The sequence below is a fragment of the Meles meles genome, chromosome 7 (assembly GCF_922984935.1).
Source record: "Meles meles chromosome 7, mMelMel3.1 paternal haplotype, whole genome shotgun sequence".
Taxonomy (NCBI): Eukaryota; Metazoa; Chordata; class Mammalia; order Carnivora; family Mustelidae; genus Meles; species Meles meles.
The window spans coordinates 121,790,755-121,813,792 of record NC_060072.1 but is presented as its reverse complement, the minus strand read 5'-3'; the positions used below and the strand labels follow the sequence as shown (position 1 = coordinate 121,813,792).

The following is a 23,038-nucleotide window of genomic DNA, read 5'->3' as shown; positions in this document are numbered from 1 at the left end:
CTGCCTCCTTATTCGGAAGCATCTTTCCCTCCCCTTCAGCAATTCCTGTCCTCCTTTTACTGCTTATAGGCTGGTGCTGAAGAATATTTATTTTGGAATCAGTTCTAGCCGGAAACAAGTGTGGCTTCACCATCACGTAGTGCTTCTGCAGTCTTGGCTCAGGCTAAGTTACTTTCTTTCTAAATCGATTTTCTTATTTCTGAAATGGAGACAAAACCTACCTCACAGGGTTATTATAAAGAAAAAACACGAGATGATGTTTTAACACAATTAGAACAGAATCTAAAATAATTAGTGCTCTGTAAGACAGCTGTGGTCATAGATTAAAATACAACTCTTCCTCGACTTACGATGCAGTTCCGTCCCAATAAACCCATCGTAAGTGGAAACTATCATACGTCGAAAATGCATTCAATACACCAAACCTGCCAAACATAGCTTAGCCTCGTCTACCCTAACCGTGCTCAGAACACCCACGGTAGATTTAGCCTGGGCAAAATCATCTAACACAAAGCTCCTTGTATGATCAAGTGTTGAGTAGCTCATGGAATTTCCTAAATACGGCACTGACGGTGAAGAATGGAAGGGCTATACGGGGACAGAACGGGTGTCAGCAATTGGATGTCAACTGTAGTGATTGCATGGCGGATGGGCACTTTGGCTGCCAGCACCCAACCTCACAAGAAGATCATCCCTGATGCAGCTAGCCCAAGACAAGGTCACAATTTAAAACCGGAAGTACAGTTGCTACTGAATGGGTATAATTTTGAGACCATGGTAAAGTCAAAAAAATCATGAGGTCGGGGACTTCAGTGAAACCAGCTCATGGCACTCCCCTGAGTAAGTGCCCTTTGGAAGACCAACCAGCATGTGACACTCGGGAGGAAATGCTACAGGTGGTGGTGGAACAAACATGGGGCAGTTTCCTAGAGCGCTTTCTAGGGGCATTTCTCCTTCAGTCAAAGGCTGTTTGTTGCCATCATACCACATGTTCTACGGTTCCTGGTCTTTGTTTCCAAATGGATGCTCCTGGTGGTTTAATGCGAGCCTAACGAAGCATTTCCTATGTCCCAGACCCTGTGCTAAACCCTTCACAGGCATGATCTCCATGATTTCTTACATCAGCTCTGTAAACTAGGTATCCTTCTTCTCATTTTAAAGATAAGAAAATTGGGGGTGCCTGGTTAGCACAGTTGGGTTCAGACTCAGTAAGTGGCTCAAAACAAGGGGGCCTCAAGGGCACTGCTGAAAATGCTGAAAATGTAGTATAGAATGTCATGAACTATCAGGGAATACCTCTGGGGTAAAAGACACATGAACTTGAATAACATTTTCTTTCTCTCTCTTTTTTTTAGGTAGGCTGGAGCCCAACTCGGTACTTGAATCCATGACCCTGAGATCATAACTTGAACCAAGATTAAGAGTCAGATGCTTAACTGACTGAGTCACCCAGGTGTTTCGGAAAGCATTTTAAAAGGAAAAGAATATATAACTTCAGTTCACTTACTTATTGAACGGTAAGCTCAAGGACTAAAACTCCCATCTTCATTCCTCCCTGGAGAATTACCTTCAATAAAAATGATCCTAACACACTTCTTGTAGAATGAAAAGCCTACAGCTATCTTTTGCACACTGAACTTGTCATCTGTGCATTCAGGAGGCTGTGTCTCGAGGGAAGAGAAGAGCTCAAGTGTAGCCTTGGGGACGGGATGAAAGCCAGTGGTCAGAATGAGATGCAATCCTTCCCCAGTTACAAACAGTTGAGAGGGGGTTCAATCTGCGAAGGTGTCAGTGCGCTCTTCCTCATGGGTGACTTTTCTTACCATGGGTGCCGAGCCGCTTGCTCACAAGTGTATCTTTTATTTGGATCTTTCTCCATCAGGTTCCGGATGAAGTCTTTTGCTGTTTAGAAAGAAAGCACAGGGGAATCAGGGTGTGGCTGGACGTGTGACAATTGGATGCTGCTGGGTCTTTGGAAAAGGGTATAGAGCATGAAAAACAGCCCAGCCTCACCACTGATCTTATGGTACTTTGAGCACAAAAGGTGGGTGGGAACTGGCATTTGGGAGAAAGGGAAGCCAAGACTTGGCACCATGAGAGGGGGACAGTGAATGGGGAGGAATCCATGCCAGGCCTGGGACCCTGGCTGCCCAGATCAACGCCCTTCCCTTGGCAGTTAGTGACATCTTTGGCTCAGAGATCAAACACCTTCATCACCATGTGCCTCTTGCTGAGCTCACGGCTGCCTTAAGAAGCTGCTTTTTTGATGTCCTCTCTGCGTGTTAGATACCACTGAGTCACCAAAATCCCCTTAACTTCTGCTAAGGCCACTAGGTCCTGGGTGGGCTCTGTGGAGACACAGCCTCGAGAAGCCCTCCACAGCCCTGTGATGAGTGGGAAGTCGAGATGCAACAAGATATGCCCCAGTTGGGGGGGGGGGGGGGTGGAGCACTAGGAGGCCCAGATGGGGTAAGACCCGGAAGCGGGACCCTGAGAACATGAGCAATTGGGTCACAGGACCAGAGGCCAACACCTGTGTGCCAGGCCAGAGACCCATGGATTCACAGTGCCCAGCAGCTCTCTGCCCACAGGACTGGGCTCCTAGAGGGGAAGGCGGTGTCCTCCTGCGCTAGGAAATAAAATATTCCCCATGCCACTTTTCCCTGCTAGGCTTGGACAACTGTACTCAGGTCTCAGGTTCTGGAAGACTGAGGAATAAAGCAAGTGTCTCCAGTGAGGAGAAGATAACAGATAATAAAATGTGGTATTTGAACAGCTGGCCAGGAGGGGCAGGACTCTGCCCCGTTTATTATTTTATTTGATCCTCTCTGGTAGGGAGGACTGTTGTTAACATCTAGGCCTTGAGGCTCGAGGACTCATCAGTCTACCTGGAGCCTTGGTTTTTACCTTTATCCCTAAGGAGGAAATAGTGAATGTTTCTGGGGACGTTTCAGTGTGGCACAGTAAGTAGCTGAGATGTGGGTGCTAGAGTAAGGGTCTGGGTTCAAATCCCAGCTCAGCCACTTACTAGCTGTGTAGCTGCTGTCAAGGTATACCACACACTGAAGGGGCCTCAGTTTCCTTACCTGTCCAGCGGGGATACTAGTAACAGCCATCTGATAGGTTGTCCTGAGGACAGAGTGAATTAGCATGTGTGCAGACCTCATGGTGGTCGGCACACAGTAAGAACTCAACAAATGTTAGCCAACATTGTTTCAGTCCTGGAGCCCCCAGATCAGGGCATGACTAAAAATAGTGGAGGGGTCAGTCCTGTCCCTCAGTGTGGCTCTGGTCAGATGTCCCAAGCCTGCCTTCCGCTTTGCAAGTCAAGTCCAAATATGTAGCTCAAGGAACTCCCTTGGGAGCCTCAGGACTACCCTGAAACCCCTGAAATCAGTCAAGATCAAGAGGTCTGGGTGTGAGGGCCCCACCCCTGGGGAGCCGAGAGACCTACCAGAGTCAGAGATGTCATCCCAGTAGGGGGAGTCGAATTCATATTCTGCCTTGAGGATCTGTTCGAAGAGCTTGGAATCATTTTCATCATAAAAAGGAGGGTAGCCACAGAGCCTGGAAGACAAGACAGTGTGAGGATCTGTAATGGCTGTCTATCCTCTGAGCTCACTGGACATTCGGCCTGGAAGGGAAGAGCTGTCTTCACCAAGTGGAGAAAACTGCACTGTGTGTGTTGCAAATACAACCTGAGCAAAGAAATCACACCTCCTAGGGGCCGAGGTGGCACAGAACTAAAGCTGTGATCAGATAAATCGCAAAAAAGAGATGACCTAAAGCAAACACAAATCCAAGCCCACCTTTCTTTCCATGTTATTGATCAGACCCATACACTCCCAAACCGACCCCTTATACCTCTGTGTGCACAAGCTATTGACCTTATTGTCTGTAATGTTGTCCCCAACAGTGGATGGGTTGGTAACCAAACTTGCTACAAGTTGCCCTAAAATACACACTATCAACCAACCATGCCCAAATTGGGTGTTAGGACGGTTACAGTTTGGGCCATTAATATACAATAAATATAAAAGCAGAACAAGCATCATAATACCATCACGCCTTCGCCACTGAACCCTTTCAAGGTCAATTTTTGGAAGATTGTATTGCAACACTGGCACAAGTAACATGGAGTTCTAGGGGTATGGACAGCCATCTGACCAACGTAACGGGAGGAGAAATTTTCCTTAAATGCCCCAATACAATTTATTTCACAAGACTCTGGGTTCTCACTTCATTTCTGCTTTCTGCTCTGATGTCACCTGTACCCTTTGTAGGTCACTGGTACATGTTCCAGACCAAGATTTCCTCATTTGAACGAGGAGGCCGCACTAGGAAATTGCTAATATTCTTTCTGGCTTGAACACACTGTGGCTCTATGATATCCTCTTTCAGTTTGTTTGCACGGCTATGAAACCTTGGGAGGGATCTAGTTCATGCTGAGGCCCCCGTGGGGCAGGGCATCCAGGAAGGGGTAGGATTTAGGCTGTAGCTCTAAAGGACGGGCAGAGCAGAGGTGAGCCTGCATTTTTTTGCAAGACCTGGCGCAAAGCTGCATCATGTAGAACCTGGTTCTGGGCCCACAGTAGCCCAGAGGGCAGCCCCGCCATGGGAGTTCTGCCCCCAAAAGAGCTCTGAATCTCCCCAGATTGCCAAACTTTGTTCAAAACACAGCTCCAGCCTAGAGACCTGTCGAATGAGAACGCATGAACAGGAATCCACAGGCCTGTGAGGGATGAGGTGGCTGGCAAATAAGAAACCCAATAAAGGTTCAAAACGCAGACTTGGCACATTCATTCTTCAGCTGCTCCTGCTGTGACACTTGGCGTCACCAGTCATGCTGCCCAGGGAGAAGGCTGATGACATTTTTAAAAGGCTATGAGACATTGTGCGTGCCGATAAGACTCAAAATCATCTATTCCCACAAGGTTGGTTTAGGGGCTAAGTGCCTGGAAAATTTCATTTTTTAAAAAAGATTTGCTGCTTTTGGCAAAATGAACATGAACCCAGTGCCTCTGAAACCACTGAGGGCACATTTTACTGCCCAGGAAACCCTGGGGCCAGGAGATGGATATGTAAATGTTTCCCATAATGAGGATTTGGGCTCAATGAAATGTGCATATTAGGAAAAGCAGACAGAGCAAAATGTTAGTTCGTCTTGGAAAATAACTAAATTTTAGATATGTGAGGTTTTTGTTTATTAACAACTGAATGTGTTTTATTTTACAGTTTGGCTTTCTTTTCAAGGGGAAAAAAAATCTTTAAGGAAATTCCAAGAAAGATGTATTCTTCTTGTGCCAATTTTCTTAATGTATATCCCAATTTCTTCCGGTTTTTCAGCTCTGTTGGAGGGGGATAGGATACTGTTTATGCGGCTACATGGAGGACGGGAGAAAAGGACATGGATCTAGCCTGGAGATTAAGTTAACGTTAGGAAAGAGGATTTTAAAGTGAGGATTGGAAAAGAAGAGAAAGACAATTAAAAGACGCAGAATCTTCCTGGGATCTAGAAATTTCACAGAGCTCCCTAGACAGGCCATTCCATTAGTAGGAAAACAAACAACTTTGAGTTATTTATCAAGTGGAAACTCTATGTTCTTATTTTACATATCAAACCATTTAAATAATGTACAAATGATCTCACCAAGCATACTCAAAGGCGATAAAGCCATTTTCAACTGTTCTAGATCTAAAAGTCTGTGGTTCAGAACAACAACTCAACTAGCCAACCTAACGACTGAGGGTTGCGCCCTATTATAGGCAACACATCCCCACGACTCATGGATAGCCTCCCTCCCAGCCTTGGGGTAGTCATCCAAGGAGAACCCTTATACCTTCAGGCTTTCCCACTTTGCCATCTTGTCTCCCTGTGGCACACTCTTGCAGATGTACTGCTAGATTCTAGTTTAGCCTTGACCGAGCACTTGTTTTGGGTCAAAAATGCACTAAGAGCTTTGCGATATTATCTCACTAAAACTCCACTCCCCCAGGAGGTGAGTTTCCCCGACACCTTCTGTTCATCCTTTAGAGTCAATTTCCACTCATTCTGTGTCCTGGGAGATTGACCTGTAGGGATACCTGAATGAGGGGTATACTCCATGACGTCTGGTAGGGGTTGGCCAATGGGGTCCCCATTGGAGATGGTAAAGGAAGGGGGCTATCACGGCCAGAGTATACGCAGACTGGCTCTACCCCTTGACTGAGGGCCACTGCTCCTCTCAGGGAGAGACCCTCCCAGGAACTCGTCTTCATATTGTGCTAACAGTTCCCTGCTTCCCTTGGTCTAGAGGTGTTTATGGTTCAGCTGCTATGAAGCTCAGGGTCACAGTCCCTTCTCCAATTCTTGTTTTGAAGGCAAAGAAACTAATATGGAGCAAAGTCAGGACTCAAGGCCCATCCATCTGATTTCAGGTTTGTGTTCTTGACTATTTTGCTTATTCACTCAAGGGAAGGAGGCTTGAGAATTGAACCTTATGTTTTAGTCTTGACTTTGAATGCTCTCTGTAGGTCATTTAGCTTGCCCACCTGCCCCTTCATCTGTTAAGTAGATCTCGGTGATTGGACCCTACTTTTCCAATCCCATTTCCCACATTCCGGGTCTTGTAGGCTAAGATGCTCAGAGTTCACTCCCCACTGGGCACTTTTTATTTCTGGACCAAGGTAAACATATATACTTGACCTGGGCTGCCCTTCCCCCGTCACTTGCTTCTGGCACACCCTTGAAGACCAGCTGAAGTGTTACTAGGAAGACCCAGCCCCTTTCTACCAAGTAGGGTAGGTGCTCTGCTCTGTGCTCTCCAGGGCAGTGGGCAGAACTCTCCAGTGACACTTGCTACTGTGAGCTGTTCTTGAGCTCCTTAAGGCAGGGCCTTAAGGCATGTCCATGTCTTAGGTCCTACCTAAGACAAGGCAGGACCATGTCTTAGATCTTAATCTCATCTTTAAATTCTCAGTGGTCAGGCCCAAGGTCTGCCCATAGCAGATGCTGAGTAAATGCTTGGATGAACAAACATACTCTTGAAGAAGAGGCTTCATTGATGGCTGTAAAGCCCCCTGGCTAGGCTCTGAAATAGAGAAAAGGATCTATGGTATAGGAGAGCCCACCACTACCCCAGCCCAGGGAGCCTGCAGAGATCCCACCTACCCTCCTATATAATACCCCCACCAGGAGGCAGTATGCCCTGCACTGTTGACAGACATTCCAGAAGAACTCAATGTGTAAGGCCCCTGTGTTGGGAGCAACCCAGCCTATCTTTGTAGAGAGAATGCAACATGGTTTGGATGATCTAAAATGTCCCTGTTCGGCATGGACACATCTCATAAAGGAGAAGAGTTTTTAAGAAGGAGAAGGCTTTTCACATAAATGAATATAAAAATCAACAACGGCCAACCATGGCTGATTCGGCAGTGCGCATAATTTCTTGGAAACTGAAATACTCTAGTAGATTAAGAGCTCCTGCTGAGAGGCTCTGCAAGTTTACTGGGGGTAATTATGCTACATATATTCTTCTTGCTTGTTTGCCCTTGGCCACGTATCTGTGTCCCTCTGAAAACAAATACCTGCTTACAGGATCACAGGTACAGTGTAGAACTATAGTTAATAATACTGTACTGAACACTAGACATTGGTTAAGACAGTAGCTCTCAGAACAAGAAAATACAGTAACAATTTCAGATTATATGTTAATTAGCTTGACTGTAGTAATCATTTTACTACGTATATTAAATCATCATGTTATAACTTCAAATATACACAATTTTTATTGAAAAAAGAAGTCATGGTAGAGAAAGTACCAGCCATGCTTAACATCAGGCAGTAAGTTTTTTAAAAAGTGTTATTAAGGAGGCACCTGGGTGTCTCAGTTGGTTAAGCATCTGACTTCTGCTCAAGTCATGGTCTCAGTGTTCTGGGATTGAACCCACTTCTGGCTCTGCACTCAGCAGGGAGTCTGCTTGTCCCTCTCCCTCTGCCCCTCCCCACCTTCATGCTCTTTCTCTCTCTTAAATACACAAAACTTTTTAAAAATGTTATTATGGTAAAAAAAAAAAAAGTCTTAACATGAGATCAACTGTTTTAACAAATTCTAAGTGTCGAGTATAGTACTGCTTACTCCAGGCACAATATCACACAGCCCATTTCCTGAGCTTACTCATTTGGCATAACCGAAATATTATACCTGTTGCTTCCCCATTTCCCCCCTCCCTCCAGCCCCTGTCAACCACCATTCCAGTCTCTGATTCTGAATTTGACTATTTTAGATACTTCATATAAGCAGAATCATGCAGCATTGGTCTTCCTGTGACTGATTTACTTCACTTAGTCTAATGTCCTAAAGGTTCATCCAATATTCCACCATATGTGTAGACCACATTTTCTTTATCCATTCATCTACTGATGGACATTTACATTGTCACCATGTCCTCAGTACTATGAATAATGCTGTGATGAACATGGGTGTGCTAATAGCTCTTTGAGATCCTAATTTCAATTCTTTTGGATATATACCTAGAACTGGGATTGCTGGATCATATAAGTTCTAATTTTTTTAAGGTTTATTTGAGAGAGAGAGGGGAGGGAGGGTGGGGAGGGGAGGGGCAGAGGGAGAGGGAGAGAATCTCCACACTGAACACTCAATGTGAGGCTAAATCCCATGACCCTGAGCTCATGACCTGAGCCAAAATCAAGAGCCAGTCACTTAACCGACTGAGCCACCCAGGCACTCCTATTTCTAATTTTTTGAGGCAACTCCATTTTGTTTTCCACAGTGGTTGTGCCATTTTGCATTCCCCCAACAGTGTGTGTGAGAGTTCCCTTTCTCCCACGTTCCCACCAACACTTTCTCTTGTTTTTTGGATTTCTCCAAAGAAGACATACACATGGCTAACAGGTTCATGACAAAGGCACATGTGTATGGGTCTGGGGTACCAGGATTCAGACTACCCGAAGTATGGCATAGACTGGACAGCTCTGTAAGAACAGCTGGCTTATTTCTTTGCATGGGCCAGCAAGCGCTCAGTGTGAACACAAAAGGTCCCTCTTTGTGGAGAATGCACTTGACTTTCCCCTGTTGGGTTTCCATCAACTCTTAGCTGGCTGGTTTTCATGCCTTCTGCCCTGGATGTGAGCACAGGCCTGTGGTAGCTGCTCCTACCCCTCCCGAAGTCACACGTACCTTCCCTGAGTGGTCCCTTCAGGTTCCCACTGAGGACAGAGGACGAAAAACCACCCATCAGGTAGTCCTCCTTGGGGGTCCCCAGATGCGAACTGGGCTTTGACTGTGTCCCAGGCCTGGGGATCTAGTGTGGAAGGAGACCATGAGTCCTACTCTCATGGCTTTCACATTCTATGTAGGGGGTAGAGGGAGGACAGACACTCAACACTAAGCTCCAGAATAAACAGGAAACTGAAAAAACAAACAGGAAATAGAAAAGTAGACAGGAGAGATAATGGGAAGGTGGTCACAGGAAGCCACAGTATTTCATTCTGATTTGAGAGTATTCCCTTCCATACACTGTTCCTTATGCCTGGAATGCTCTTCCTCCCATGTCTACCACTGAGGTTCCTCTTTACTCCTAGGGCCCCATGTGCCTAGCCCTTAACCCGTGATGCCTCTTCTGACCCCCACCCTTCCTCTGAGCTCCCTAGCCTCTTAGGCACGGCCAAGGTGGCACATATGTGGTTTGATATCTGTGTCCCACCATCTCCTGTTACAGTCTGAGCTCCCTAAGGGAGGGGACAGGCCTCATTCATCTTCACCATCCCCAGCACCCAGCCCAGGATGTGCTCAGCAAAAATCTTTTAGATGAATGCGCCCGTCAACATCTCAGTGTTTCAGGGACTGCCACCCCCCACCCCCAACGCACTCAACCCCTCTCTGAACACTTTCCATTCTTCACACTCTACCTCAATCCCATCTCTTTCTTGGGTCCTCTCAAAAAATTTAAAAAGGATTACCTCATGGTTATTCTGTGTGTCTTCCCACCTTGACTGTGGGTTCTTGCATGAGGGAGAGGTTGTCATATATTGCATTTCCTTTGTATCTTTCATCAGCACTCAATAATAATCAATATTTGTACTGACTATTCTTTCATAACAGGAAAGAGTTACATGAAAATTGCTTGTGCATGTTTGTGTGCAAAACAGCACGCAGTCAAGTTGACTTACAAAGTAGGGTTGAACTCCCTGAATTGGATGTTTACTCTGGGGGAAATAATTTAACTAAAGTTTCTCAGGTGTTACAATTTCTCAGTTATTTTTGCAGTGAAACCTGCTAATGCCCTCCAAAGTGGAATGGAATGAGCACAACCATTCGTCAACAACTCTTCCCTGCGCTCACATCTGCCCTGCGCCCTGACAGTTTCCTCAACGTATCAATCTCCCTGTTCTGTTTTCCAGCCAACCAGGAGATTCCCATGAGATGACATGATTCATAGATCGTACCCCCTGTATTCAGTCTGAATCCTCAAACTTGAAGCTGAAATATATGTCTGAGGAAGGGCTCTGCCTAGTAGAGGGATTTGTACAGAATCACAGAATTTTATTCTGGGGTCCAGGAGTCCTCTTCAGGCACTGGCCAACCCCTCACTTAGGGGGCTGGGAAAGTGGGTCTCAGTGGGATGGAAGGAGTGGCCTCAACTAGAACAAGTGGCAGGCTTATGCATCTATCTGCCCAGGGCTCTGGCTTAGAGAAACAAAAACCACGTCAGCCCAATTCCACAGAGATTCATGGAGGACCGACATTTGCGCCAAATGCTGATTGTTATCATAGTGAAGAAGTCTGTCCTAGCTGCTCAGAGTTTAGAGTCTGGCCGTATGTGAATAGCAAAGGGAGGATGCTGACTTTTCTGTAAAGGAGAAACTAAATTGTGTGCGTTCTGTAAACTTAATAATAATACCCACCATGTGGTGAGTACTTATTGTGTGCCTGGCCCTAGGCTGTACCACTTACATGTTTGCTCATTTACGAGACACATGTACTTATGACGTAAGCACGTCCATCTTCCATTTCCAGATGAGGGTCTGCATGAAGAGACGAGGCAACTTTTTCACATCAAAGGGGCAGAACAGAATTTTAATTTTACTCATCCAATTCCAGATCCAAGTTGTATTAACCTTTAATACGAGCACTGCAGTCAGCTATGTTATGGCAAAGACAAGGAAACGCAAGCACGCTCTCTTCCTAGACCTGTCTCTGAAGTCAGGGGGCTGTGTTTTTGTATGGGGTGTAAGAAGCACAGCCAGGACCAAGGCTGGAAGACCTGCCAAAGAAATAAAGACCAGCTGAGTCCTTGCACTCAGAAAGTCAACACCTGAACTTCTAACCCCGCCTGCCTTCTGGAAAGTCACAGAGGAGGAGGAGAATATCTGGGACTGTTTGGGTCTGTCCATGGGAGAGAGGGATCAGAGAAAAATGGACCCGATTTTATACTGAACCAAATTCCATTACGATCACATCCAGTAGCCTCGTTGAGCTCCCACATGGAGCCTTAAGCGGATGTAAAGGATAGAAATCCTTCTGGCAAGACTCTGTGGAACTCTGCAGGACTGGACAGGAGTTCAGGTATGCCTCACCAACCCAGAGTAGTTGGGAAATCAAATAACATACACAGGTGAATTTTCTAAGTACCTGAAATGTGCTTAAGTGCCAAACTTATTTTCAGTATTTTAGAGGTTTTTTTTGGGGGGGGGGGTTTGAGAGAGAGAGAACGCATGCACAAGCGTGAGGCAGGGGTGGGGCAGATGGAAAGGGAGAGAATCTTCAGCAGGCTCTATGCCCAGTGTGGAGCCCAACGCTCATGGTTTTTTTTTTCTTCCCATATATGCCTGTCTCATGATAGGCAAGACCTGTCTCATGACCTGTCTCATGACCCCAAGATTATGACCTCAGCCAAAATCAAGAGTCGGATGCTTAACTGACTAAACCACCCACTTGTCCCAGTTATTTTCAGTATTTTATACAAAAAGCATTTGGGTGCCACAATCCACACTGACAATGAAAAAATCACCAGAAAAAGGCAACCCAGAATCTGCTGTTGAGTCTAACTGGATAAAAGAGCTCTAAAGGAGAACAGAGATGAGACTTTTCAAGGAAAGGTTTGCTGTTGTCCTCTGAGGGCTGACTGTTACTCTGTTTTCAGAGAGGTTTCCTGGTGTGGTTTCCTCAACCTGGGATTTCGAGAAACAAAGCCACAGATTCCAATCTCGGCTCCAACAAGTGCAGGTTCAGTGACCTTGGGGAAATGACATATCCTCTTTAAGGCTCAGTTCCTTTTGTGAAATGAGGATAATAATGTCCACCTTATAGAGAGATATAATATATATAACACATGCCATATAATAATGTGCATTACATATAAAACACACACATTGATGGATAGATGGATGCGGAGACATACAGATACATGCAGAACCGGGGAAAGTGCTGTCACATGCTCTGTAATCCCGTTCCAGTCCTTCAGCTGAAGCACTCAAGTGGGATCCTGCTCACCACCAGGAAGAACAATGGGAGGGGGACAGAGGAGCAGACAAACCCCAAGGGTCTCAGTCCAGTGGCCACAACATGGAAATGAAGCATTATATTTTTAAACTTTGTGCAAAGTCTCAGACTCGTCCACAAATGCCCATCCACCCTGACCTAAACCTCTAAGCTTGCTCGAGAAAGGACCAAATTATGATCCTAACATTGTGCACCATGTTGTGAATATGAGGTGTCCCAGAGACCAGCTTGTCACTTTACTCTTTGGAGATCAGTATTTCCAAGCATTTAGCCTGGGAGCCCTTGATTCCAGGAAGAGCTCCAGATCTCCTGAGAACATGTATTCAAAGGCATATTTGTGAAGAAAAAATATTTTTATGCAATTAGACCAGGGTGCCATAGAAATGACCAAAACAACAAACCTCTATGTATATTATTGCAAACTAAGTACGCCACCTAAGGCCAACGCCAAGGCCAAAGAATCTCTGAAAAACATTCACAAAGCCCATCAAATCTGGGTGTCTCTCCTTTGGAAATGAGAGTCTGTCGGATATGAAACAACTCCAGGAAGCCCCCAATTGCCTTTTTGTTTTGGCACTCAAAACAAAATTTATGGATATTTATGGACGTCTGGGGCCTGTGTGAAAGGATCTGAGCTTTTATCTAGTCTTACTCCGGATAATATGACAGACTTTAATAAACTAAAGCAAAGCTCTTTAAGCTAATAAACCTCTTGTACATTAACTGCAAGACCCACTTAGTGTACAAAACAGATTCCAGCATATTACTCGGATTTATAAAGTAGAATGACCAACGAGACCCGAATCATTACCAAGATGTAATCCAATCACTTCAGCAACCATATGTTTGATTATGCACACTCCAGAACTTTCTTCGCGCAAACTTGGAAGAGATCAGGCTGGAGAAACTAGGAATGGTTCGCATATTAAAACCATGTGCAGGCTGACTTCAGGAAAGCAGGATTGATGAAAATACATAAAGGTCCCATGTCACCCGCGGAGATTTGGATCCTGCCTTGAAAGCTGAGAATGAGTAAGCAGATCAGGGAAAGATCTAGGGGACAAAGGAAACACATTTCTTGGAAAGTTTATATGCAACTGGAGCTAAAGATTGGGAGCCGGGTAGGGCGGGGGTGGGGGGAGGCGGAAAGGAGACTCAGTACTTCCCCAAGCGTGAGAATGAGTAGCATCCTCCGTTTGGAGTAAAGCAGATTTCAAGGGCTGGGCTAGAAAATGCAGTGTCTATAGCTGTTGCACCATGATCCATGGTCTCACTTGCAGGTGTTCAACTTTTTGATCGTTGCATTAGTTAGATGGACAGCACCTTGAGGATGTGTGGGGGATTTGCGCTCTCCCTAACAGCAGAAGGGAGGGCAGGCAGGGGGTGGGGGTAATGAGCAGGGAGAGCTTCAAACAGCTGGGAGTGTTGTGTTGGGAAAAACCCAGCGAAACTTCCAGCAGCTAAAATTAGTTCTCACGAGTCATGGATTTCATACCAAAGCATGGAGGGGTGCAGACAACCCATTTGGAGGTGATTAACACCAGAGCTAACTGATGATTCTGAACCCCAGGCGGATTTCCAATTTGACTTTTTGCATCGAGACTTTTTTTTTCTTGGTTGCGGGGCCCTTGCTTCCTCCCTCCCAGCTTGCTTCCTTCATTCTCCCTCCCCCACCCGCTGTCTCCCATGTTCTGATCAGTGAGCAGCTGTGATGGTGGGCAGAGGGACGCCCGGCATTTGGGAAATGGCTCGGTACCGCCACACCACGGGCTTTGGCCTTTGGTCGCGCTGTGCCCTTGGCCTTTGCTTACTGCTGCTTACTGCTTACTGCTGCACTGTTGAGGATGGCGAGACAGTGAGCCCTCAGGGCATGGCGAGAAAACCCCTTGGCAGGATCTTGCCAGCACATGCTGCGCTGCTGGGTGCAAAGTCACTGGCTTCTGGTCTGTCCTTTCCCTGGGTCCTCTGCCACCTCCGTGAGCATTTCCTGACTTGCTCCTGGAATTTAGGATCTCTCCCCTCCCCACCTCCATCGTCTGCACCTCCTGGTCACACACGCAGCATGGAGTAAGGGGCCCAAACTCATGACTTGCCATGGCATCCCCGATATGCTTTCTGCTTCTTTGTGTGATCTACGCACCGCCTCTCTCCTGACTCTGGGCTGCTGAGCTTGGTACCAGATGGTAAATACAGTAAAACACCATCAGGACCTCTTCCCACTATGGTGACAGGTGGATTAAAAATCCTGATAATTCTAAGATGCTAACTAAGTGTTAGACACCAGAAGGTCAGAGCTGAATCAGGTCTTTCAAGTTCTATTTGAAAAATTATGTTTCAGATTGAGTGGTCCATCTCACCTCAAACACAGTTAGCACATCGTATCTTCAGATAAATGGTCTTGAAGGATAAACCATCCATCTCCCTGCATGGCGGCCAGTATTTGAAGATAGCCTGTCCAGGGCTGGACCACCATCACCTCTGTTGTGGGGGCAGCTCTCACCTCTCAAGTCGGTGACAGCCGACAAGACTGGATTTAACTGATCTGTTTACTGTCTGTTGCCTCCAGCAGGCAGAAGTCCCTCCAAGGCTGGTTGGTGATTCCATCTCTGCAATCCCATCATTTTGCCTGACACGTACTGGGCTCAGTAAATGTTTGTTAAGTGAGTGAATGTCAATCCCCTGCCTTCCATTCTCCAGGGTACATCTCCTGAAATGTTTAGCTGCTGCTAAAATGTTGGTTTTTAAGAGATGATGATGACATGAACATAAGAGAGCAGAGGAAGTGACATGTTTTTCCATCTGGCCTGAAGCCATACCATTGAGTGTAAAGGTGACATAGTTGAGACATTCCCTTCCAACTTCTCCCTCCAGTGTTCTCTCTACCCCAGGGCTTTTGCACAACAAAGACACTGGTGGATTCCAACTGGCAGGAAGTTTCCCCTACCACCTAAAGCGCAGAATTGCTTTACCTTGATTGCCCTGCTTGTAAAATTCCCTCAGAGCTGCGCACGCCCCTCCACCCACTTTCTGAAACCAGACAGTATTTGTTTGACTATGTCCTAAGGGGTCAGAGGTGAACCAACTGTCAGCAGACAGCCAATAAACTCTTTCTCCAGAAGCAGCAGGGACAGCATGGTCAAGCGGTACCTGTGTCTGAGATTAAAGCTAACCAGAATGCATTTAGCCACACATGGGATCCACTCAGCAGAGACCATGGAGGGGAGAGGAGGCACCCTTCTGGAAATCCTCGGTAAGTGCCACACTGAAACGCAGCCGGTGGAATAAAATCAGTGCCCCCGAGACTGACAACCACCAAAGCCCACGGCAATACAGGTGATGGAGGGATGAAAGAGCAGGCAGGATGGAGACTGCTGTGTAGGGCAGGAGGAGGGAGAGGGAGGCGTGTGCACAGACCAGCCGCCGGAGACAGTCGCGCCGCAGCAGGACGGAGACTCTCCAGTAGAGAAAGCCCCAGAGACGACTGTAGACTTTGTGAAAACACATCAGGCCATCCAGCTCCAAGGTTCTTATTCCTTATTCGTAAAGGAAACTCCTGCTTTTAATTTGCCTTCTCGTGGAGCATTTCCTCTTGGAGGGAGAACATGCTAGTTTGATGACATACGTATCCAATTACCCCGTGAGGCACACATCTCAGGATTTAGTAAACAGACACTCCAGGTTTTTTGTTGTTGTTTTTGTGTTTTAAAATCTCTTCTGGGTCTGGCTAGTATGACTCAGTTCACTGGGGTCGTCTGAGCAAGATGAATAAATAGAGTAATTTAGTTTCTGAACTTCTGAAGCCCAAGTCCAGACCATGGACCCAAGGCATGTGTCCTACACAAGGCGATGTGTTCATCCCACAAAACTTATGAGCATAACAAGATGATCGCTGCTCGCTGGCAATGCTGGTCAATTATTCCTGTTAGTGTTAATAGTATTCCTCCTGAAGGGAGTAACCACTGTCATAAATATGCCAGGCTTGGTTCTTTCCCAGGGGCTGGTTATACTATATTCGCTCCTATTGGAGCTCGGGTTCCTGCTCTCTCCCTGGGACATGTGTATCCATAAAGAAGCAGCTGTCAGTGATTTAAAATCATGATGACCGCCTTGGCAAGGAGCATCCTTTGTCTCAGAAAACGGGCCTACCATGCAGCTAACGCATTCTTAGCGGCACTCTCACAAAGCCTGTTGGGCGGTGTATGTTGGTCAACTGATATTTACGAGACCTAGTTCTAAAGACTGAACAATGCTGGAGGCCAGTCAAAGGGGATACTGTAAGTACTTGGCCTGGAGGATCTGGTAGGCAGGGAGGTCAGAGGTAACAGCATGGCTACGGGCCCTCCCCAGGCAGGTGAGACCTGCCCTCTCCATCCAGCCTGCCCTAAGGCTCTGATGTCTCAACTTCTTAAGACCTCAGCCCAGTTCTGATGCTGGCAAACATCTCCTGTGTTTCTCCATAGCATTCTGTATCCCTGAGCATAATTTAGGCAAACCCTTATTAACTCGTCTCCTTGAAGTTTCTAGAAGAAAGGCAGCGTGTATATGATCACAAAATTCAGTCTGGTCAGTGAAATGCTAATTCTGTGTCCTTGGAACTCATTTTTTCTTGGCTGATCCACAACCCCAGCCTGGACACCAGCATGCTCATCGGGACTGCCAAAAAATTCTGTCCTCCAGCCTTCTCAGTAGCTTAACTGATGCCGGCAAAGAATGTTTTTTTTAAGTCCTGGTCCCCAAAGAGAGATTCCCTGACAGGATAAGGACCCATCTGATGTATTTTTAGAAATGAGTATTGCTGATAGGGAAAAAAACCATTTTTCCTTCTAAATGATGGATGACATAGACAAGAGTGCAGAGATAAAAAGAGAAGTAATCCGTCAAGTATGTGCACTGACAAAATGCAGATGGTGCCTGGTGCACAGAGAGGAGATCCTTTGGTACATGGCCTGTCACAGGTGCTTTTGCTGTGACTGGGTGTCTCCGTGTGACAGGTTGATCTAATGAAAATAATGCCGCCCCCCAAAAAACCGCAGAGGCTAACCTCTTCTCCATCGCAAGTGATGCGAAGAATGGGAGTTGAGTGCAGAGCCCCGCGGCAGAGCTCGCTTCCCCTGTGTGCAGTCTGTGGGTCAGCGAGGTGTCTCCAGCACCTAGCACAGTGCCTAGGACAGAGAAGGCACTCAAGGAGTGCTAGGTGTTGACATCGATGATGACAAATTCGAAGCTAGTGGTTCTCCAAACATAGCCAGATTATGTAGAAGAATTCCATCTAGGGGCACCTGGGTGGCTCAGTGGGTGAAGCATCTAACTTCAGCTCAGTTCACGATCCCGGAGTCCTGGGATGGGGTTCTGCATTGGGCTCCCTGCTCCCTGCTCTGCTTCTCCTTCTCCTCCCAGCTCGTGCTCTCTCTTGCTATCTCTGTCTCTCTCTTTCTCTGAAATAAATAAATAAAAATCTTTAAAAAAAATTTTATCTAGAATTTGGCCTATCACTCATAAGGATCCCAACATCTTGGAAGGAATAACTGAGACGTCCAAAGTCCATTCATTCTCTGCTTGAGACTCAGGGCTCTGGAAGGCACCCAGGGAAACAGAAGCCCTGCCCGCCGTTTTGGAGTCTGACCTAGTTGTTAAACCAGCCTAAGACTAATCCCTAGGACAAAGGCAGTGGTGACCAGGGAGCCACCACATTTACACTTACGAAGTTTTTACTTAAACTAGAAATAAAGACATATAGTATTGCTTTACTTAATACTGTATTTTAACCCTGCCAATTATTGTCTCCTATACAATAGGGGACAATAGGGATAAGGATTTGAATGAACTATGGTCAAACTATACCCACATACATTATGCCCAGATCTCTCCCCCAGACTTCTGACTTCCGCATGTGTATACACTATTCCATGGATATCTCAAAGCGGTCTCAAGTTTAACACGCCCAAAACGAAATTCTTGATCTCACTGATCCCCCTAAACTGGCTCCCGCGCCACCCCCTAACTCTTTTTTTCTTAGCCATTTACATGATCGCTTAAGCCAAAGCCTTGGCCTTACACTTGAAACTTCCGTCTCCTTTATCTCCTGCATCCAAAATACATCCACCACCTGAACCCCATCACGGCCTTCCTGGTAGAAGCAACTCTGACTGCTCATCTGAGCGCCTCCCAGCGGTCTCCATCCTCCACTGCAGCCCTGTCCAACCCCTGTTCCCAGGGTAGCCCGAATAATCCTTGAGTGAAAATCAGGTCAGTTCACACCTCTGACCCAGAGCCTTCTTTGGCTCCCCACTAACCTCTGTTAACCCTAAACTTTCTGCCAAGTCTCTCCTTTCCCAGGCTCTTGCTTACGTCTTGGAATATAGCTTTGCTGATATCCTGTCTTGACACCATACCGTCCCCAGGCTCGCCTTTCTGACAGTGCCCTACCAGTGGGCTATGACAGATGCATTCTTTACCTACTGCAGATCCGTTTCCTGCTTTCTTCGTCTCCAGCACGACTGTGATTTGCCCCTCCTCCACATGGTCACCTGCTTCACTTGGCTGGCCGGGATCGTCCCATTTTCTCTTCCAGGTACTGCTTTAGAGATGAGCATGGGAGGCATGCTGGCCGAGGAGACGTGAGGGAATGCTGGCTGAGGGACTTCTGGGGAAGACAGTCTGGCTCTTTCAGGCACATGGTGGGTAAACCTCACCTCTTCTTCCATCGGTTGATGCTGTGTCTGCCCATGAGGCCTGCAGCTGTGGCGGCCATCGTGTTTGATTGGGGAGGGCACAAGGGAAAACCAATGTGCTGAGGATGGCGGAGAGCGAGGGCGGCTAAGACCTGGGACTGAGGTTCTGACGTGGGCAGTCGTGGGGCCTTCCCACCTATGCACTTGTTATTATGTGAGGTAGGACTTTTCCTAAATGCAGACACCAGCCCAGCCTGGTTTGTCTGTTACTTGCAGCTGAAAGCATCTTCGGCTCAGGCCATTCAGTCTGCCTGGAACACTGCCTCCTCACGCCTTAGCTGCCTGACCTACTCATCATTTAAGTTTGGTTTTATTGGGTCCTCTGCTCAGAGAAGACTTCCCCAGCCACTCGCTAGAAACAGGGAAGCTCTGTCCCACTGTGCCAGGGCCTCTCGTGCTCTTCCTTTAAAGCGCTGTGCGCATTTTAAAATTCCACGTTCACTTAATGAGGTTTCTTCGAAACCTGTCTCCTTCACGAGACTGTGAGCCGGATTCACAAACACAGGGGCTGCGTATGTGCTGTTGTGTGCTCCTTCCCAGTCCCTAGCAAAGTGACAGGTGCACGGTACATATTCAGTAAATATTTGCAGAAAGAAATAAACAAATGCAAGCTGGATATAACATGGAAAGAAACATCCTCTCTCTTCTCAGTGCCATGGCCCCATCCGCATGTGAGGGCACGTGTTAGTACAAAGAGCCGGACTGGAAGTTGGAGTGGGGCTTGGGTTCAAATGTCGATTCTGATACCAAGTTACATTATTTGGTCTCCCTGAAGTTTTATCTTCTCTCATGGAGTTTAATAAAAACTGCCTCTATCTTGTAGGATTGTAAGGGAGGGTGAAGGGAGATAAAACTTGGGACCACATTTATATTCCTGTACTGTTATACAGATGTTTGATGTTAGGATAAAAAGGTGATGCTCTGTCCATCTTGCAATGTCCATGTTTTAAGGGGATTCCACTGTAATAATTCCATTGTGCACAGTACAACCAAATCATTTACTATGAACTGAAGATTGTCCCTCTCAAATACATAGGCTGAAGCCCTAACCCCCCAGTGTGATAGTTTTTGGAAATGGGCCTTTGAGAGGTAATTAGGTTCAGAGGAGGTCATGAGGATGGGGTCTCCATAATGGGATCAGTGCCTTTGTAAGAAGAGACACCAGAGAGCTTGCATGTTCTGTTTCTGCCTTGTGAGGGCACAACAAGAAGGTGGCAGTCAGCAAGGTGGAACAGAATCAGCAGGCACCTAGATCTTGGACTTCCCAGCTTTCCGAACTCTAAGAAACAAACCTGCTGATTAAGTCTTCTGGTCTACCGTGTTTTGCTCTAGCAGTCAGAGCTGTCTAAGACACCAGTGCTTATCCCAGTAAAGCCATCTGTACCTCCTCATAGCTATGCAGACACCCTACCCCAGTGCCAAGACTTCAGGGAGACAATCCCATATACAGTTATATACACCAAGGGAATCTATCGACTTTAGTCTAGACCAGAGTGGTGGTTCAAAATTCAGAACTGATGTGAAGAAACAAGCAAGCAGAAGCCCAGATGAAGGGGTGCTTTTTGCCTAACCCCAGATTTCTCTAGAGGACACCAGCCTTAGTCCTCTGGGGAAGGGCCCGTCATTCATTTCTTTCAATCTTCAATGTCAAGTTTAGCAAGATAGGACGTCTGACAAGAATTTCAGTAGGGGGTTTAAGGAGTCAGAGTAAAGAACACACGGCCTGTGTCTGCTTTCTGCTTAACCAGGAAGCTCCCTAATGAGATATGCAGAAGTGTGTGTGTGTGTGTGTGTGTGTGCGTGTGTGTGCGTGTGCGTGTGTGTATGTGTGCATGGTGTGTGTGTATGAATTTATTAAAGGAGAGGGTCCACAGCTTTCACCAGACTCTCAAACAGTCTGTAACATCCCCCTCCCCACAAAAAATGATGAAATTACCATAGAAGGTAGTCAATGTGCTTTGAAAGTGAGAACACTATGTAAGTGCAATATGGCCGTCTTACAGCTCAGATGCACCTGGCCTTTACCTATTTTCATAAGTGGGAGCCACAGAGGCCAAGGGCATTATAATAGATAATTCCTGTGATAAGGGCAGGAATCTACAGGAGCTGTCAACTAAATCCAAACTAAACTACAAAAGCTGCCCAGTTGAATGTACACTGTAGAAAGACCGCTTGCCTTCCAGATAATGAGACAAAGCCAACACAGGGGGAATGTTTCCAGCAATCCCTGAGGAAGCCACATACTGCCAGACCTTTCTCTGATCACAATTCCCCATGGTCTTTCATTGTGTGTAGTGGGCTCTATGTGCCAGAAAGCCTTCCCTTACTCAGGAAGAAATTCATTTGCTATCCATTACAGACACCAGTTGGCACAAACCCACCCTAGGAATACGTTCCGTAGTAAGCATTTGAAAGTACCACTGCAAAAAGAAATTGTAATAAAAAAATAACTTTACAGAGGACATAAGCAAAATAAAAAACAATAATAAAACCCAAAATTGATCACCCTGAAATAACAGCAACAACCCTATGCTTATCATGGCCTTTCCTGGGTTGTAGAGATGAGGCGCTCGAGAAGAAATGGGGACTCTACTGGCTCAATTTTGGTTTTCATCACACTGTTTCTCATTTTGATCTCTTTGGGAGATTTCCTAGTAATTTCATAGTGGTTTGTAGGAAATCCAAGGTAGCACATGAAAAGATGCTCAACATCTTTAGCCAAAAGAGAAATGCATTGGAGAATAATTTATGACAGCCAAGGTATAGAAGCAACCCAAGTGTCCATTGATATACATACACACAGAGGAATATTACTCAGCCATAAAAAATTGTCATTTGCAACAATATGGATTGACCTGTAGGGTATGATGCTAAGTGAATTAAGTCAGACTGAGGAAGACAAATATCATATGATTTCACTCACATGTGGAATCTAAAAAATGAAACAAATAAATACATAAGCAAATAAAAAGCTGAATCAAACCTATAAAGAGAGAGAACAAACTGATGGTTGCCAGAAGGAAGGGAGTTAGGGGATGGGCCACATGGATGAAGGGGAGTGAGAGGTCCAGGCCTCTAGTGATGGAATGAATAAGTCGTGGGGATGAAAAGGGCAGCACAGGGAACATGGCCAATGGTACTGTGACAGCCTTGTAAGGTGACGGCAGGTAGCTACAATTGTGGTGAGCACAACATAACCAACAGAGTTGTCAAATCACTATGTTTTACACCTGAAACTAGTGTTAATCCCATGTGTCAACTCTACTCAAACAAACATATTACAAGTTAATTTTAAAAATGAGGACTGCAAGTCAAACCCACAATGATAGCACTTCATACCGATCAGGATGGCCATTATAAAACATGGGAACCCAGTGTCAGGAAATGTGTAGAGAAACAGGAACCATTGTGCATTGTTGTTGGGAATGTAAAGTGAGGTACTGCCTTACAAAGGAGTGTGGAGACTCCTCAAAAAGTTAAATGGAAGTACCATCCAATCCAGCAACCCCACTTCCAGTATACACCCAAAGGCAGACGTCTATACACCTGTGCTTAAAAGAGCATTACGCACAATAGCCACGAGGTGGAAACCACCCAGTGTTCACTGATGGCTGAATGGAAAACCACAATGTATTATATGCATATAACGGACAATTACTCAGCCTAAAAAGAAGGAAATTCTGACACCTGTTACAACACTGATGAATCTTGAAGACATTATGATCAATGAAAAAGCCAGTTGCAAAAGGACAAAGGCTATATGATCCCACTGGCACGAGGGACCTAGAATAGTTGAGTTCACGG

General features: G+C 46.1%; 1 protein-coding gene across 1 annotated transcript in view; it reads right to left on the bottom strand.

Moving 5' to 3' along the window:
* CAMK1D (calcium/calmodulin dependent protein kinase ID) overlaps window positions 1-23,038 on the bottom strand; it is a 437,677-nt gene that overhangs the window by 13,819 nt on the left and 400,820 nt on the right. The window contains exons 7-8 of the mRNA XM_046013033.1: window positions 3,455-3,567; window positions 1,824-1,902 (exon numbers count right to left, since the gene is read on the bottom strand). Coding sequence (XP_045868989.1) covers window positions 1,824-1,902; window positions 3,455-3,567 — 192 coding nt within the window. The remainder of the gene's footprint in view (window positions 1-1,823; window positions 1,903-3,454; window positions 3,568-23,038) is intronic.